Source organism: Penaeus vannamei, chromosome 4 (genome assembly GCF_042767895.1).
Source record: "Penaeus vannamei isolate JL-2024 chromosome 4, ASM4276789v1, whole genome shotgun sequence".
Taxonomy (NCBI): domain Eukaryota; kingdom Metazoa; phylum Arthropoda; class Malacostraca; order Decapoda; family Penaeidae; genus Penaeus; species Penaeus vannamei.
In genome coordinates, this window is record NC_091552.1 from 995958 (window position 1) to 1013457 (window position 17500).

General features: G+C 50.1%; 1 protein-coding gene across 1 annotated transcript in view; it reads left to right on the top strand.

Moving 5' to 3' along the window:
- The window catches only part of LOC138860854 (glucose transporter type 1-like), a gene marked incomplete in the record, with an annotated part of 557530 nt that overhangs the window by 388322 nt on the left and 151708 nt on the right, over window positions 1-17500 (top strand). The window contains 1 exon segment of the mRNA XM_070119287.1: window positions 15226-15313. Within this exon segment, the coding sequence (XP_069975388.1) occupies window positions 15302-15313 (12 nt within the window).

Here is a 17500-nt window from a genome sequence, read left to right on the forward strand (position 1 = left end):
TGTGTGTGTGTGTGTGTGTGTATGTGAGAGAGAGAGATAGAGAGTGTGTTTATGTGTGTGTGTGTGTGTGTGTGTGTGTGTGTGTGTGTGTGTGTGTGTGTGTTTCTGTGTTGGTATCTGTTTGTGAATGAATGAATATGTGTATGTCTGTGCATGTCACCGTGTCTGTATCCCCTTACGTGCGTGTCTGTGTGCGAGCACCGTACGCTCCCCTTCGCCATTGTGCCCCCCCTCCCCCCCCCCCCGTTCCGCTGTATAATCTGCATAATACTGACGAATAGCGTTCCTGAGCGTGGCGGGCCGGGACTTCGACGCGGCACCCGTTGCGGCGGCGGCGGCGGCGGAGGGGGGGGGGGGGTGGCACTGCGGCGCTGCGTTTGCACCCCGGCGGAATGAGGTGGTCAGTGGCGTTGTCCGGGCGGGGGTGGGGGTGAGTGATGGGGGTGGGGGGAAGGGGTTAGGTGGGAAGTGAGTGATGGGATGGGGTGGTGGGGAATGGGGGAGTGGTTGTGGGGGTGGGGGTGGGTGGTAGGTGAGTTAGTGGTGGGGGGAGATGGGACGTGTGGGGTTGGTGGGAGGTGAGTTGTAGTGGGGAGGGGAGGGTGAAGATATGTGATTGTTTGTGGTGTTTATGATATTGTCATTTTTTATTATTATTATTGATATGTTCAGGGTCGCAGTGGTTTTTTTTTTTCCTCTCTCTCTCTCTCTCTCTCTCTCTCTCTCTCTCTCTCTCTCTCTCTCTCTCCCTCTCTCTCTCTCTCTCTCTCTCTCTCTCTCTTTCTCTCTCTTTCTTTCTCTCCCTCCCTCCCACCCTCCCTCCCTCCCTCTCCCTCTCCCTCTTCCTCTTCCTCTTCCTCTTCCTCCCTCCCCCCCCCCCCTCGACCCTATGTCACGCACACCAAAAATGGGTTTTCATTGAGTTTATCAAAAAATATCTCCCCGGTGATGTAAGAAATCTTGCGGCGGCGCGTCCCTCGTGCGGCTCCTGCACCGGCGGGAAAGTGATCGCAAGCCGAGGCTGTAAATTTGACCCTTCTGGCTCCTTTCCCAACCCTCTCCCTACCCCTTCCCACCTACCCCCTTCCCGCCTTCCCGCCTTCTCCCAATCTTTCTTCTTTCTCTCGCACTCCCTTTTATTTTTTCTATCTTTCTTTTTCTTCTTTTTTTTTTGTCTGTTTCGTCGGGCTGTTTGTTTGTTTGTTTGTTTGTGTTTGTCCTCTCACTATCTCTCTTTCTCTCTCTCTCTCTCTCTCTCTCTCTCTCTCTCTCTCTCTCTCTCTCTCTCTCTCTCTCTCCCTCTCTCTCTCTCCTCCCTCCTCTCCTCCCTCCTTCCCTCCCTCCTCCCTCCCTTCCCTCCCTCCCTCCCTCCCTCCCTCCCTCCCTCCCTCTCCCTCTCCCTCCTTCCCCCTTCTCTCCCTCCCCCTCCCTCCCTCCCCCCTCGACCCTATGTCACGCACACCAAAAATGGGTTTTCATTGAGTTTATCAAAAAATATCTCCCCGGTGACGTAAGAAATCTTGCGGCGGCGCGTCCCTCGTGCGGCTCCTGCACCGGCGGGAAAACGATCGCAAGCCGAGGCTGTAAATTTGACCCTTCTGGCTCCTTTCCCAACCCTCTCCCTCCTCCCCTACCCCCCTTCCCCGCCTTCCCGCCTTCTCCCAATCTTTCTTCTTTCTCTCGTACTCCCTTTTATTTTTATTTTTCTGTCTTTCTTTTTGTTTCTGTTTCGTCTGTTTGTTTGTTTGTTTGTGTGTTTGTCCTCTCACTATCTCTCTTTCTCTCTCTCTCTCTCTCTCTCTCTCTCTCTCTCTCTCTCTCTCTCTCTCTCTCTCTCTCTCTCTCTCTCTTTCTCTCCTCCTCCCTCTCCTCCTCCCCCTCCTCCCTCCTTCCTCCCTGTCCTCCCTCCTCCCTCCTCCTCTCCTCTCCCTCCTTCCCCCTTCTCCCTCCCTCCCTCCCTCCCTCCCCCTCGACCCTATGTCACGCACACCAAAAATGGGTTTTCATTGAGTTTATCAAAAAATATCTCCCCGGTGATGTAAGAAATCTTGCGGCGGCGCGTCCATATGCGGCTCCTGCACCGGCAGGAAAGTGATCGCAAGCCGAGGCTGTAAATTTGACCCTTCTGGCTCCTTTCCAACCCTCTCCTACCCCTTCCCACCTACCCCCCCCTCCGCCTTCTCCCAATCTTTCTTACTCTCACTCTCTTTTATTTTTTTCTTTCTTTTTCTTCTTTTTTTGTCTGTTTCGTCGGGCTGTTTGTTTGTTTGTGTTTTTGTCTGTCCTCTCACTCTCTCTCTCTCTCTCTCTCTCTCTCTCTCTCTCTCTGTGTGTGTGTGTGTGTGTGTGTGTGTGTGTGTGTGCGCGCGCGCACTTATGGGTATCAGTGCGTTCGTTCTTATTTTTTGTATCTATGTTTGTGTGTGTGTATGTGCGTGTGCGTGCTCGTGGCTGTGTGCATGCGTTTATTTTTTTTATGTATGTTTGTGTGTGTGTATGCGTGTGCGTTTGCGTGTGTGTGCGTGTGCACGTCCCATTCCATTCCCCACCTTAATGTCACCTTCGATATGCGGGGAGCAGTAGGGGGCCGGAGAAATTATTTGCTTTGAGGCAGCCTCAGCCGGACTCTTTCCACTCCTCCGGCGAGCCCTGCTTCCTCCGCCTATTTTCGGCGGTCGGGAAAAGTGGCCCTTGGTGCTGTTCCTATGGGGCCGCTCTTGTTGTTGTTGTTTTTGTTGTTGTTGTTGTTGCTGTTGTTGTTGTTGTTGTTGTTGTTGTTGCTGCTGTCGTTGCGGTTGTTGTTGTTGTTACTTGTATTGATGCTGACAATGATGTTATTATTGGCTTCCTTATCTATTGTGATCAATATCGTTATATATATTTTTATTGTTATTATTGATAGTGGTATGATTATATCAGTTTAGTTATTTATTATTGTTGTTGTTATTGATAGTGGTATCGTTATTATTGTTGTTAATAATGTCCGTATTATTACTATGCATTAATGTAACTTTCGTGATAATCATCATTGTTATTCCCATTATTATTATCATCATCAATATCATCATTATTATTATTATGATTATTATTGTTGTTGTTATTAATGGTATAATTATTATTATTGTTATCATTATTGTCATTATCATTATTGTTATTATTATTATTATTATTATTATTATTATTATTATTATTATCATCATCATTGTTATTGTTATTACTGTTGTTATTGTTTTTTATTGCTATAATTGTTGTTATTTCTATTGATTGGTATTATTATTATCACACTACCATCGTTATTATTGTTGTTGTCAATAGCAGCATTATTGAAGATAGTAATTTTGAGTTTTAATGATTTTCTCATTATCATCTTTATTAATACCACCATTACCATTCTCTTCGTTAGTAATATTGATAGTAGACAAAGTATTATCTTTGTAATACTATTGAATCGTTGAAAGTGGAAAAGCCATTTTGTTTATATGTGTATCTGTTTATTCCGTTTTCACAAGACAAAGAGTAGGAAGACACGACAGGAGTGCGAATGAGAGGGAGAAGGCAAGAGAGGTAGAGAGCGAGAAGGAGAAAGAGAGAGAAAGAGAAAGAGAAGGAGAAGGAGAAGGAGAAGGAGAAGGAGAAGGAGAAGGAGGAGAAGGAGAAAGAGAGAGACGAGAGAGAGAGAGAGAGAGAGAGAGAGAGAGAGAGAGAGAGAGAGAGAGAGAGAGAGAAGGAGAAAGAGAGAGAAGGAGAAGGAGAGAGAAGGAGAAAGAGAGAGAAAGAGAAGGAGAGAGAAAGAGAAAGATAAGGAGAAAGAGAGAAAGCAAACGAAGGCATTAAGTGCGCCGCTTGAACGTCAGACACAAACCATAAGCAATGGAAAAGTCCGTTTGTGGGTCAGAGCAAACCGTCAGGCTTTCAATTATCTTTTTTTTTTCTTCTTCTTTTTACCGGACGTTTTCCCGAGGACACAGAGCGGACACCGCGGGCTTAAGCGGCGAATCTGCTCCCGCGTTATCCGTTCGTTTCGCTCGTAAACCGGCGCCTCGGCTTCCCCCGTTTTGGGAGATCGCGCCGGCGTGGTGTTCGAGAGGCCGCGAATGGGGTTTCCCCTTCGGAACCGGCCCGAAAATGAGGTCGGAAGGAGAAGGATAAGGATAAGTCGGAATAGGAATAGGAAGGAATAGTTTTTTTCCATTCTATGGCAATAACATCCCGCGGGTCCCCGTTACTGCGCCGGGGAAGGGGGAGGGGGTTGGCGCAGCGGAGAGTACCGCGTTGGGGCGCCGCTCCCTCTCTGCTTGCTCCCACTGTTTGGATTCTCCACCGGGCCCCTCGACTCGCCCCTTCCACTTACCCGTCTCTCCCTTTCTCCCCCCGCCTCCCTTCCTCCCCTTTTTCCCCTTCCTCTCCTCCCCCCGCCTCCCTTCCTCCCCTTCACTCCCCTTCCCTCTCCTCCAATCTCCACCTCCCTCCCCCCCGCATCCCTTCCTCCTCCTCCCCTTCCACCTTCCTTCCTCCCCTTCCTCCTCCTCCCTTCCTCCCCCTCCCTCCTCCTCCTCCTCCACCTTCCTTCCTCAGTCCCTTCCTCCCCTCCTCCCCTTCATGTAGTCACGTGGCAAACCCAGTGAGGTTAATGCAGTCACGCCCGAGGCCATAATAATAATTTCTAGATGCCCTTGTTGGTACATCTGTAGGGATGATGTAGCTGTTTTATATTTCCCTGTAATGAATGTGTACCCATGCGGTTAATGCGGCCATGTGGTTGATACAGCTGTTGAGAGCACATGGAAAATGTAGGTTTTTTTTTTTTTTTTTTTTTTTTTTTTTTTTTTTGAGGGCCTGCATTGAGCACGTTCAAACTGGCGGCCGAGTTTTGCCGAGTGATTTGCATATTATTTGCGGATTCCCCAATCTGAGTTGTTCCGCGAATGATTTAGTCGCGGTTTTTATTGGCACTAAAGATAATGTCCTGCATTGTCTCGTTTGCGTTGCTCCCTTCCCCCCCTCCCCCCTCCCTCCTCTCCCTTGCCCTCCTCCTCCCCCTTCCCCCTCCCTCCTCCCTCCCTCTCTCCCTCCTCCTCTCCCTCCCCATCCCCTCCTATACCTCCTCCCTTCTCTCCCTTCCCCTCCTCTCCCTTGCCCTCCTCCCTCCCCCTTCCCCTCTCCCTCCCCTCCTTTGCCTCTCCCTCTTCCTTCCCCTCTCCCTTTCCCTCCTCCCTCCCCCTTCTCCCTCTCCCTTCTCCCTCCTCCCTCCCCCTTCCCCTCTCCCTCTCCCTTCCCCCTCCTCCCTCCTCCCTCTCCCTTCCCCCTACCCCCGCGTCGTACGGAGGGAGTGGGGGGGGGGGAGTGGTGCGTGGGCGGCGGGTTGCGGGTATTTCGGAAAATAACGGGGACTTGGGGAACGAGCGCGGAAAACGGCCGCCAGAAGACAAGGTTTTCTGATTCGACGAGAGGGAGGGAAGGAGAGGAAGGGGAAGGAAGGGAAGAGGGAGGAAGGGAGGAGGGGAGGAATAGGAAAGGAGAGGGAGGAGGGAGAGAGGGAGAGGGGAGGAAGAAGGATTAGAGGGTGGGAGAGAGGAGGGAAAGGGAAGGAGGAAAAGGGGAAGAGGAGGAGAGATCTGGGGAAGGAGGGTGGGGAAGGAGGAGGGAGGGGAGGAGGGAGAATAGGAAGGAAGGGGAAAGGTGAGGGCCAAAGAGAGGACGAGAGGAAAGGAGATTCAAATGGGAAAGTTTAGAAACGGAAGAAAAGGAATGAGAGAGAGAGAGAGAGAGCGAAAGAAAGAGGGAGAGAAATAGAGAGCGAACGAGAAAGACCGAGACTGGGAGAGAGAGAGAAAGAGAGCGAGAGAGCGAAAGAAAAAGAGAGAGAGAGAGCAAGAGAGCGAAAGAAAAAGAAAGAGAGAGAGAGAGGGAGAGAGAGGACAGGGAAAGAAACCTGGCCTGTAATAACCGGCATTAAACCGCCGGCCGCCCTAAAACCGCCGCTTTATGGGCTGTGGAAGGTCGTGGCGCCATTTACGTATCATCTCTGGGATTTCTGACTCGTATAAAGAACGCTTTAAGTGCTGTCTTGCTGTTAAAAAGCCGGGCTGGTTATCTCGCACGGTTGGTTAGAGGGCGGGAGGGAGCGGGGGAGTGGAGGGGGGGGAGAGAGGATGAAGAAGGAGGGTGAGGGTTGCGGTAGGGGGAGGGAGGGATGGGGAGTGAGGGTTGCGGTAGGGGAGGAGGGAGGGGGAGGGGGGTGAGGTTGCGGTAGGGGAGGTAGGGGAGGGTAGAGGGGAAGTGGAGGTGAGGGGTTGCAGGTAGGGGGAGGGAGGGGTAGGGGAGGGTGGGTTGAAGGAGGGAGCGATAGGGTGAGGAAGGAAGGGACAGAGTGAGGGAGGGAGGGTTAATTGACGGAAAGAGTGTTGTGTGAAGGAGGGAAGGTGGGAGAGAAGGGAGGGTATGAGGGGGGAAGGGTGAGGGACAAGGGTTGAGGGAGAGAGAGAAACCCAAAGAGCGGTTAAAGTTATTTTGTTGGTGTTGGAGCAGAATCTTCATTTTATCCTTTTCTCTTTCATTCTCACTTATTTCATGATATAGAAACCCCTTTCTCTTCATTCAGATATCACTTCTTTCTTCTTCATTGTTATCAAACCTTCTTGATTATATCTCTCTACTTTCCTCAGTTATTTATGTATTTATTTATTTATTTATTTATTTATTTTTTACTCTTCTTTCGTTCTTTATTCATCTTTTTTATTTTTATTTATTTTAGATATCTTTCGTGTCTGTATTGTCGGCGAGTATCTCTCTTCTCTTTTCTCATTCCTTTCTCCTTTTCTCTTCTTTGTTCCCATTCCCGCCCATTCTTTCCTCGGACTACTAAGGAATAAGCCCCTCCCCCCCCAAGGTCTTCGTTCGTCAAATATTTATCTTTTATTTTAGATATTTATTCATTTAGATACTTTCTTCAGTTATCTGTCCTATCTTTTATCTTTCCTTCACTTTTTTTTTTACGTTCCCGTCCGTTCCTTCCCTAGACTGTCTGGGAATAAGTGCCCCTTCATCCACTCTTCTTCGTCTCCCTCCCTGTCCCCTTTTTATCCCCTTCCCTCCCCCCTTTTCTCCCCTTCCCTCCCCCATCTCCTCCCCCTTCTCCATCTTCCCCTCCTCCTTCTCTTCCCTCCTCCTCTCCCCTTTTTACCACCTTCCCTCTCCCCCCCTCTCCCCCCATCTCACCCCCTCCCTCCTTCCTCCTCTCCCCTTTCCCACCCCCATTCCTTCTCCCCTCTTCACTCCCTCCTTCTTCCCCTCCCCTTCCCCCCCTCTTCCCTCCACCTCCCTCCCCCTCCCCCTTCTTGTCTCAGGGGCGCCCCGAGGTCCTCCAGCCAGAGCTAACGGCCTCCGATTTGTCCGCCGTATTGGCAAAAGCGAAACGAGAAACCGTAAAAAAAAAGAAAAAGAAAGAAGAAAAAGAAAGAGAGAGAGAAAGAGAGAGGGAAAGAGAAGGAGAGATAAAAAGAAAAAAAGAGAGAGAGAGAGATAAAAGAAACAGTAAAAATAGAAAGAGAGAAGAAAAGAAAAGAAAAAAAGAGAGAAAGAGAGAGATAAAAAGAAAATAAGTGAGAGATAAAAAAGGAATGAAGAGAGAGAAAAAAATAAAAAGGAAAAAGAAAAGAGAAAAAAGAAAAAAGAGAGACAAAAAGAAAAAGAAAGAAAGAAAAAAGAAAAAACCTTGAGAATTTTGATAACCGCGTCCCGTATTTGCATTTTGATAAATTCATTGGCCGGTTGTTGCTCCGCTGCTGTGACGAGGCGGGAGTTTTATCCGATTGTTCGCTGATGTGCGGTTTGGGGTTTTATGGGCCCGTTGGGGTAGGGGTTTAGTGGGGAGGGGTGGGGGGGGAGGGAAGAGTGGTGAAGTGCGTTGGGGTAGGGGTTTAGGGGGGAGGGAGGGAGGAGGGGTGGTGAGAGGGAAGGTGGTGGAGGGAGGGGGCAGGGGGTGGAGGTGGAGGGAGGGGTGGGGGAGGTGGAGGAGGGGATGGGTGGTGGAGGTGGGAGGGATGGGGAGGGTGGGAGGGATGGGTGAGGGATGGGGAGGTGAGGGAGGGGAGGGGGAGGGTGGGAGGATGGGGAGGGTGAGGTGGAGGTGGAGGGTGGGAGGGGTGAAGTGGAGGGATGGGGAGGGGATGGAAGGAGTGGAGGGATGGGGAGGAGGGGTGGTGAGGTGGAGTGGTGGGATGGGGAGGGGGTGGGAGGTGGGTTGAGAGAGAGAGAGAGAGAGGTAGGTGTATGTATGCTTTTGTGTGTTTGTTTGTGATTCATTGTGCGTGTGTGTTTGTTTGTGTGTGTATATTCATGTAAGTATATCTTTATGCATTTATTTATGTATGTATGCATACGTATTTAAAGAGAAAGAGAAAGAGAGGAATAAGGAAGAAAATAAGAAAAAAGATGATAGAGGAAAAGAGAAAAAGAAAGAAAGAAAAATAGAATAAAAAATTAAATAAACAAATAAATACCCCCCCCCCCCTCCCCCGCGCGTCCTGCGAGCGAGACAGCGATCCCTTTTCCCTCCTTCAGGAATTTATGGGAGGGAGAGGAAGGCTCGCTCAGGCCTCCTCCTCCTTCTTCTTCTTCTTCTCCTTCTTTTTTCTTCTTCTTCCTCCTCTTCTTCTTCCTCTTCTTCTTCCTCTTCCTTCTCTTCCTCCTCCTCCTCCTCCTCCTCCTCCTCCTCCTCCTCCTCCTCCTCCTCCTCCTCCTCCTTAACCCCGAGAGTGAGGGGAGGGATGGAGAGATAAAGAGAGAGAGAGAAAAGAGAGAGAGAGAGAGAGAGAGAGAGAGAGAGAGAGAGAGAGAGAGAGAGAGAGAGAGAGAGAGAGAGAGAGAGAGAGAAAGAGGGAGGGAGGGAGGGAGGGAGGGGGAAAGGAGACAGAGAGAGAGAGAAAGAAAGAGAGAGAGAGAAAAAAAAAGAGAAAGAGAAAGAAAGAGAGAGAGAGAGAAATGCGGCTTTTTATCATTTGTTCATTTGGGTCTGATTCCTCGCCGGGGCTCCTCGGGGCGCAGCGGAGGCCTAACTCGGGGCTTAAGTCTGTCCCGAAGGCCTCTTTTCCCTTGCTCCATTTTGTTTTTTTTCTCCTCCTCTCTCTCTCTCTCTCTTTCGCTTTCTTTTTTTTCTGGGTTGGTCTTTCTTTTTCGTGTTCTCTCTTTTTCTCTTTTTCTCTTTTTCTTTTCTTTTTTTTTCTTTACTATTTTTCCCTTGTTTTACTCTTTTTTCTTTCTTTTCTCTGGGTCGGTCTTTCTTTTCTTTCTCATTTTCTCTTTCCATCTTTCGTGTTTTTTGCTTTCTCTTCATCTCCATATTTTATTGTCTGTCTATTACTCCTTATCTTTCTTCTTCTTTTCCCTCTCCTACGCTTTTCTTTTCTCCTTCGTATCTGTGTGTGTGTGTATGTGTGTGTGTGTGTGTGTTTGCGTGTCTGTGAATTTGTGTGTGTATTTGTGTGTCTGTGTGTCTGTCTGTGTGTGTCTGTGCGTGTGCGTCTGTATGTATCTATAAACGTACACAGAAACGTCCACGTGTGTATATAAGTAAAAAAAAACGCACATTATCTCTCCGGCGAGGATTTATAAGACCCATAAATACCCCGCGAGAATTGACGTGGGATGAGCGCCGTGTCTGCTCCGGGCGGCGGCGCTGCGGTCGGGGTGCCGGGCGTCGGAAGTGGCGATGGTGATGGGAGTAGATGATGGTGGCGATGGTGGGAGTAGATGATGGTGGCGATGGTGGGAGTAGATGATGGTGGCGATGGTGGGAGTAGATGATGGTGGCGATGATGGGAGTAATGGTGATGGGAGTAGATGATGGTGGCGGTGATGGGAGTAGATGATGGTGGCGATGGTAGGAGTAGATGATGGGGGCGATGGTGGGAGTAGATGATGGTGTCGATGGTGGGAGTAGATGATGGTGCCGATGATGGGAGTAGATGATGGTGGCGGTGATGGGAGTAGATGATGGTGGCGATGGTGGGAGTAGATGATGGTGGGGTAGATGATGGTGGCGATGGTGGGGTAGATGATGGTGGCGATGATGGGAGTAATGGTGATGGGAGTAGATGATGGTGGCGGTGATGGGAGTAGATGATGGTGGCGATGGTGGGGTAGATGATGGTGGCGATGGTGGGAGTAGATGATGGTGGCGATGGTGGGTAGATGATGGTGGCGATGATGGGAGTAATGGTGATGGGAGTAGATGATGGTGGCGGTGATGGGAGTAGATGATGGTGGCGATGGTGGGAGTAGATGATGGTGGCGATGGTGGGAGTAGATGATGGTGGCGATGGTGGGAGTAGATGATGGTGGCGATGATGGGAGTAATGGTGATGGGAGTAGATGATGGTGGCGGTGATGGGAGTAGATGATGGTGGCGATGGTGGGAGTAGATGATAGTGGCGATGGTGGGAGTAGATGATGGTGGGGATGGTGGGAGTAGATGATGGGGGCGATGGTGGGAGTAGATGATGGTGCCGATGGTGGGAGTAGATGATGTGGGCGATGGTCGGAGTAGATGATGGTGGCGATGGTGGAGAGATGATGGTGGCGATGATGGGAGTAATGGTGATGGGAGTAGATGATGGTGGCGATGATGGGAGTAGATGATGGTGGCGATGGTGGGAGTAGATGATGGTGGCGATGGTGGGAGTAGATGATGGTGGCGATGGTGGGAGTAGATGATGGTGGCGATGATGGGAGTAATGGTGATGGGAGTAGATGATGGTGGCGGTGATGGGAGTAGATGATGGTGGCGATGGTAGGAGTAGATGATGGTGGCGATGGTGGGAGTAGATGATGGTGGCGATGGTGGGAGTAGATGATGGTGGCGATGATGGGAGTAGATGATGGTGGCGGTGATGGGAGTAGATGATGGTGGCGATGGTGGGAGTAGATGATGGTGGCGATGATGGGAGTAGATGATGGTGGCGATGGTCGGAGTAGATGATGGTGGCGATGGTGAGGAGTAGATGATGGTGGCGATGATGGGAGTAATGGTGATGGAGTAGATGATGGTGGCGGTGATGGGAGTAGATGATGGTGGCGATGGTGGGAGTAGATGATGGTGGCGATGGTGGGAGTAGATGATGGTGGCGATGGTGGGAGTAGATGATGGTGGCGATGATGGGAGTAGATGATGGTGGGGATGGTGGGAGTAGATGATGGTGGCGATGGTGATGGGAGTAGATGATGGTGGCGATGGTGATGGGAGTAGATGGTGGTGGCGATGGTGGGAGTAGATGATGGTGGCGATGATGGGAGTAAATGATGGTGGCGATGATGGGAGTAGATGATGGTGGCGATGATGGTGGCGAGACTGAAGGTCGTGGTCCAGGTAATGGTGACGGGGAGGTTGGTGGTGACAAAGGCTCGAGGTGGTGGTGGTGATGATGATGATGGTGATGATAATGGTTGTCATGGTGGTAGTAGTAGTATTAATGATGGTAATTGTTGGAATAGTAATTATTATAGTGATAGTAATTATTATAGTGATAGTAATAATGATAGTAGTTGTAATAACGATAGTAGAAATAATTATGGTAGTAATGATCACGACAATAGTAATAATGTTGATAATGATAATAGTGAAAATAATAAAAAATATATATAAATATTGTAAAAGAATGATAATGATGATAATAATAAAATCGATAATAAAAATATATAATCATTGTAGAGGAAAAAAGAAAAGAAAAATCTGGGGTTTTGGTTTTAAGAGCCATATTTACGAGGCGAGGACCATAGGCCGTGGGCGTAGGCGTGTGATCCAGCGCCCGCGTTATGATACGGGCGTGATAGAGGGTAATGAAGAGCGAAGGTGGAAAATTGCCCCGGGGTCGTAACTACGCCCTGAGAGACAAGTGTGTGGCCTTTTTAATTGTTTTTTTTTTTTTCGTTTTTCGTTTTATTTTATTATTTTTTTTTTCTTAAGGCGATGGTATTTTGAAATGGGGGAGGAGGTTGTTGGGGGTTATAGGGGGGCTGGGTACTTTTTTAGGGTTGTGAGGGAGAGGGTAAGGGGGGGGGGCTGTTGAGGGGGGACTATTTTTAGTTTTGTGAGGGAGGGGGAAGGAGGGTTGAGAGGGGACTTTTTTTAGTTTTCTGAGGGAGGGGGAAAAGGGGGAGGAGGGAGGATTCAAGGGGGGCTTTTTTAGTTTTGTGAGGGGGGAGGGAGGGAGTGGCTCTGGGGATTGAGGGGAGGACTTTTTAGTTTTATAGGGGGAGGGGAAAGGGGGGAGGAAGGGAGGGAGGGGATTCGGGGGGATTTTTTTAGTGTTCTGGGAGGGGAAACAGAAGGAGGGAGGGAGGGGGATTGAGGGGGATGACTTTTTAGTTTTGTGAGGGAGGGAGGGGGAAAGGGGGAAGGAGGGAGGGGGATGACTTTTTTAGTTTTGTGAGGGAGGGGGAAAGAGGGGGGAGGAGGGTGGGGGATTGAGGGGGATGACTTTTTTAGTTTAGTGAGGAGGGGGAAACAGGGGATTGAGGGGGACTTTTTTAGTTTTGTGAGGGAGGGGAGGGGGAAAAGGGGGGAGGGAGGAGGGGGGGAGGGGTCGTGGGGTCCGGGTGGTGTCGGGTGAGGATCGATGTTTCGGTGTACTGCAGTGGAGCTTCCGGTGCGAGAGGGAGCATGTGTGAGGCGGGGGTTAACTGCAGCCTTTCGTGGCGCCCCCTCCCCCTCCCCCTCCCCTTCTTCCATCCGTCCCCCATCCCCTCTCCTTCTCTTCTCTTTCTGTCCCTTCTGTCCTTCCCTTCTTGTCTTTTTTTCCTCTCTCTTTCTCTTCTTGTCTTTTTTCCTCTGTCCTTCCCTTCTTGTCTTCCTCTTCCCTCTGTCCTCCCTTTCTCTTCCTGTTCCCTCTGTGCTCCCTTTCTCTTCCTTTTTCCTCTGCCCTCTCCTTCTCTTCCACTCCCCTCTGTCCTCCCCTTCCCTTTCTCTGTCCTCTGCTTCTCTCGTTCCCTCTCCCATCCTTTCACTTCCTTTTCCATCCTCTCCTTTCTTTTCACTACCTCTCTTCCCATCCGCATACCTCCCTCCTCTTTTTAGCTTTCTTCCTTTCCAACCTCTCTCTTCCTCCAGGCCTTCCGTGTCCTTCTTCGTATCTCTTCTCTCCGTCCCTTCATCTTCCTCCTCCCCCCTTTCCTCTCCTCTTCCTTAGAGCTTCCTTCCTTCCTTCCAGTCATTCCCACTTATTCCCCTTCCTCTCCCTTTTCCTCTTCATCTTCCTCCCTCTCATCTATCCTTCTCCTTCCCTTCTTTGCTCTTCCCTTCCTTAGGCTCTCCCATCTTCTACCCCTCCCCCCCAGCTTCTCCCATCCACCCCTGTCCCCTTCCACACCTCTCCTCTCCTCTCCCTCTCTCTGCCATACCCCATCTCTTTCTTCCCCTCCTCCTCCCTCACCCTTCTCTCCCTTCCTCCCACCCCTCCCCTCCCTCTCCCCTCCTATTCCTCCCCCCTTCTCTCCCTGTCCCCTCCCACACCCTCTCTCTCTCCCCTCCTCTCCCTCTCCCCACCTCTCCCTTTCTCCTCCTCTCCCCTTTTCCAAGTGAATCTCGCACCCCTTTTCCTCTCCAGCTGAAAGACCTCTTTATCTAATTGCTCCATTTCCAGTGGCTGCTGGTATTCCTGAGGGGGATGGGGGGGGGGGGGTAAAAATGGGGAGTAAGGAGAAGAGAGAAAAGGAGAGGGAATGGGAAGAGAGGGAGTGAAGGGGGAAGGGAGATTAGGGGGGAAAAGTGGGAAGAGAGGAAAGGAGGAAGGGTGTGAGTGAACGGGAAGAAGGAAGGGAGAGAGAGAGAGAGAGAGAGAGAGAGAGAGAGAGAGAGAGAGAGAGAGAGAGAGAGAGAGAGAGAATAGAAACTACACAATGATATAATTATGAGCGTTCATTAGAGAGAGAAGGGCGCAGAACGAATAGAGAGCATGATATGACAAAAGAGAGAGGGAGAGAGCGAAGGAAGAGGAGGAGGTGGAGGTGGAGTGAAAGAAAGAGATGGGGTGTGAGAGAGAGGGACTGGAAGAGGGCATGCGATAAACAAAGGGAGACAGAGATAGATAGGGATAGGGAAAGAATGAGGTGGAAAGAGTGAAGAGGAGAGAAAGTGTGAGCGGGAGAGAAAGAGTGAGGGGAAGACAGGGACAGAGAGAGAAAGAGAAAGAGAGAGACAGACGCGGACAGAGAGAGAGAGAGAGAGAGAGAGAGAGAGAGAGAGAGAGAGAGAGAGAGAGAGAGAGAGAGAGAGAGAGAGAGAGAGAGAGAGAGAGAGAGAGAGAGAGGGATAATGTACACAATAGCATGATTATGAGCGCTCATTTAATTCTACCCCGCTCATATATCGGATCCGCCTTTGAGGAATAGAGTGGGATGCTGTAGATGAGGGTGCATCCGCATGCTGAAGATGTAGGTCACGGAGGAACAGACCCGCCTACCTGCCACCATGAGTAGGACGTGTCAATATCCGGATATCATACCCTAATGACTGTGCCTACTTTGCGGCCGGGATGACAAACTCTACGGACTCGGGTGCCACGTTTCACTTAGTGTGGGTGGTGTGGCTTTCTCTGGAGGTGTATTCTGAAATGGTTATGTTTTGTGTCGCCATTTTTTTCTGATGTTGTGATATTGAATTCTTTATGAATAGAGAAATAAGTGTTGGAATTATTATGGTTTATTACGTAAGACTGAGGAAAACTTGGTGTAAGTATGTAACGAACCTAAGGCAAAATTTCAGTTATTGATAAGTGAAAAAGAGCTTTGTCTCATTTATGAAGATATTGGTGATGGGAATCGGGTTCCTAATGTAAGGAATATTCGAAATAGAGGTATGTTATGTGTATAATGAAGCATGGATTACTGGTGCTATTTTCATATGCGGAAAAGCTGAACATTCCATAGGTATTTAGTATTGATGTGTATGAATTCGTACAACAGACTGCAATAATGCATTTTTTGTGTAAAACGTTTGCAAGGACGAGCGAAAGAGGGCTTTTTCATGGCCTTTTGATCTCGAGAATTTATTCATTTGCATATGATTGATTGATGGCGATGTGATTCCATGAAAATGGATTGATTTCGGTGTTTAAATGTTTTATGCGATAAATCCGCATGTTATGCATGGAGTGAGTGCCGGTTGCACGTGCGGCCTAAGTGCACAGCATTTACAGCGGCCACTAACCTCTCTCCTCCTCTCGGTTCCAGGGCGCGGCCACGGTAGTGTAGAAGCCTTATCGTCCCGGGAAGTAGCTACAACAACCAGCACTCTTGGTGGTCCATCATGGCTTATTCGGTAAGTCCGACGTCTGATCCTGTCTGCTCTTTGTGTCCTCTTGGTTATTGGATTCCATCTGTTCATTCATGTTTGGGTCTGATCCGCATGGACTCCTGCCTGAGTAGCGCGTTCCTGCAGAACCCGCATTCGAGGCTGCTTGCTTGTGTCACAGTGAACGTTGTTATTCTTTTTTTTCGATTTTTCTTTTCGCACTTTCCCGTCCGTTCTCGCGCTTCCCGTTTTTTTTTTCTCTCTCTCTCGGCCGCCGCGTCCGGTCCTTAACGGCGGCGCAGGATGCCCAAGGATAGCGAGGGATCCCGAGCAAGTTGTAGCGTGATCCCGGCGCTGTTCCCGACGCCCAGGGCAAAGAGCTGCTGAAGGACGCGGCTGTTTCGTGTCGGAGTTCCTGCTGCTTGAGGGAACGGCGGTTTGCATCTGTTAATGTGCTTTCTCGCCTCCCTCTTCCAGGAATAAAAAAAAACGATATATATGGTATCATTTCGTCTTTTTTTATCCACTATGAGAATATAAGAAAAAAACAAACAAACTTGGGAGCTCATTTGATTCCCTTTCTTTCTTTTTTGGGGTTTTTATTTGAAGTGTTTGCTCATCCCGCTGATTTTCCATCGACCTGATCATCGCCGCACATTCAAGGGGAGATGATATCGCTGTCTCCGCCGCCGCCGCCGCCGCCGACTCGCAGCATCCGACGCCCTCGCCGCTCTCTCTCCTGGCGAGGACTTTTCCCCCTCCTACGAGACGGCGCGGCTTCTGGCGAGGGACGGGAAGGGAAAAAAATTAAAAGGGCGGCGATCGGGCGCCGTCGGGAGCGAAGGGAAACCGGAGTCGTCGCTATCCTTCGTGTGGACGGTAATGTGGTCTGCATGTGTAGCGCGACCTCTGCCGGCCTGAGTCTGGCTCGTGTGCTTAAAGGTATTGAGCTCATGGTGGTGCCGCCCGTGGGAGAGGAGGGGGGGGAGGCAAGAGGGCGGGGGTGGGTGGCGGGGCGGGGCCGGGGGGAGGGCCAGGAGGGTGGAGACTGCCGCTCTCCTCCTCCTGCTGCTGCTGCTGCCCCTTCTCCTCTTCCTTCTCCTACTGCTGCTGCTGCTCTTCCTCCTCCTCCTTCTCCTTCTCGTCCTCTTCCCCTACCTCCTCTTTCTCGTCCACTCCCTCCTCCTCCTTCACCTTTCTCCTCTTCCTTCCCCTCTTCCTCCTCTGTCTCTTCTTCCTTCTCTTTCTCTTCCTCCTCCTTCACTTCTTCCTCCTCGTCTGCTTCCTTCAAGCTTCCTTTCTTTCTCCTCTTCCTCATTCCTGTTCTCTCCTGCTCCCTCCTCCTCCTCCCCACCTTCTTTTCCATCCCTTCCCTCGTTTCCTCCTTCCCTCTTCCTCTCTTCCCCTCGCCCACTCACCTCCCTCCCCTCACCATTTCCTCCTCCTCCTCCCCCCCCCCCCCCCGCTCCCCGAGTAGCACTTGGGAAGCGATGTCTTGTCCATATCTCCAATAGTTATTGTGTCGGTTATTTGGACCAGCCAGAACTCCCCCCCCCCCCCCCCCTGTGAGATTTTTTACCTACAGCGGCGATTCAGCGAGAGATGAGTGCGGGGCGGTGGCGGCGGCGGCTCCCCTCTGCTCGCTCGGGAAGGTGCGCAGAGGGCTGGGTCCCTCTTTGCGTGCGCGTGTGCGGAGGGGCGAGTGGGGAAGAGTGAGTGGGTGAGTGAGAGAGGGAGAGGGAGTGAGAGAGGGAGGGAGTGAGAGGGTGAGGGTGAGTGAGAGAGTGAGAGGGTGAGAGAGAGAGTGCATGAGAGGGTGAGAGGGTGAGGGAAAGAGTGAGTGGGTGAGTGAGAGAGTGAGAGGGTGAGAGAGAGAGAGAGAGTAAGAGGGTGAGTGAGAGAGGGAGTGAGAGAGTGAGAGAGAGGGAGTGAGAGTGCATGAGAGGGTGAGTGAAAGAGTGAGAAGGTGAGTGAGAGAGTGAGAGTAAGAGGGAGAGGGAGAGAGAGAGGAGTATGAATGAGTGAGTACGTGAAAGATAGCGAGAAAACCTGTTAAGAACATGTTTAATCATGTCTAATCATCTTTTGTACCCAACACCTACATACCAACTAAAGTTCACACAAACCACGCTGGTTCACAAACAAACAAACTAGTCATACATACAAAAATAATGTTTCAGAAAATTTATTTTATTAAATGTATAAAAAAAATAC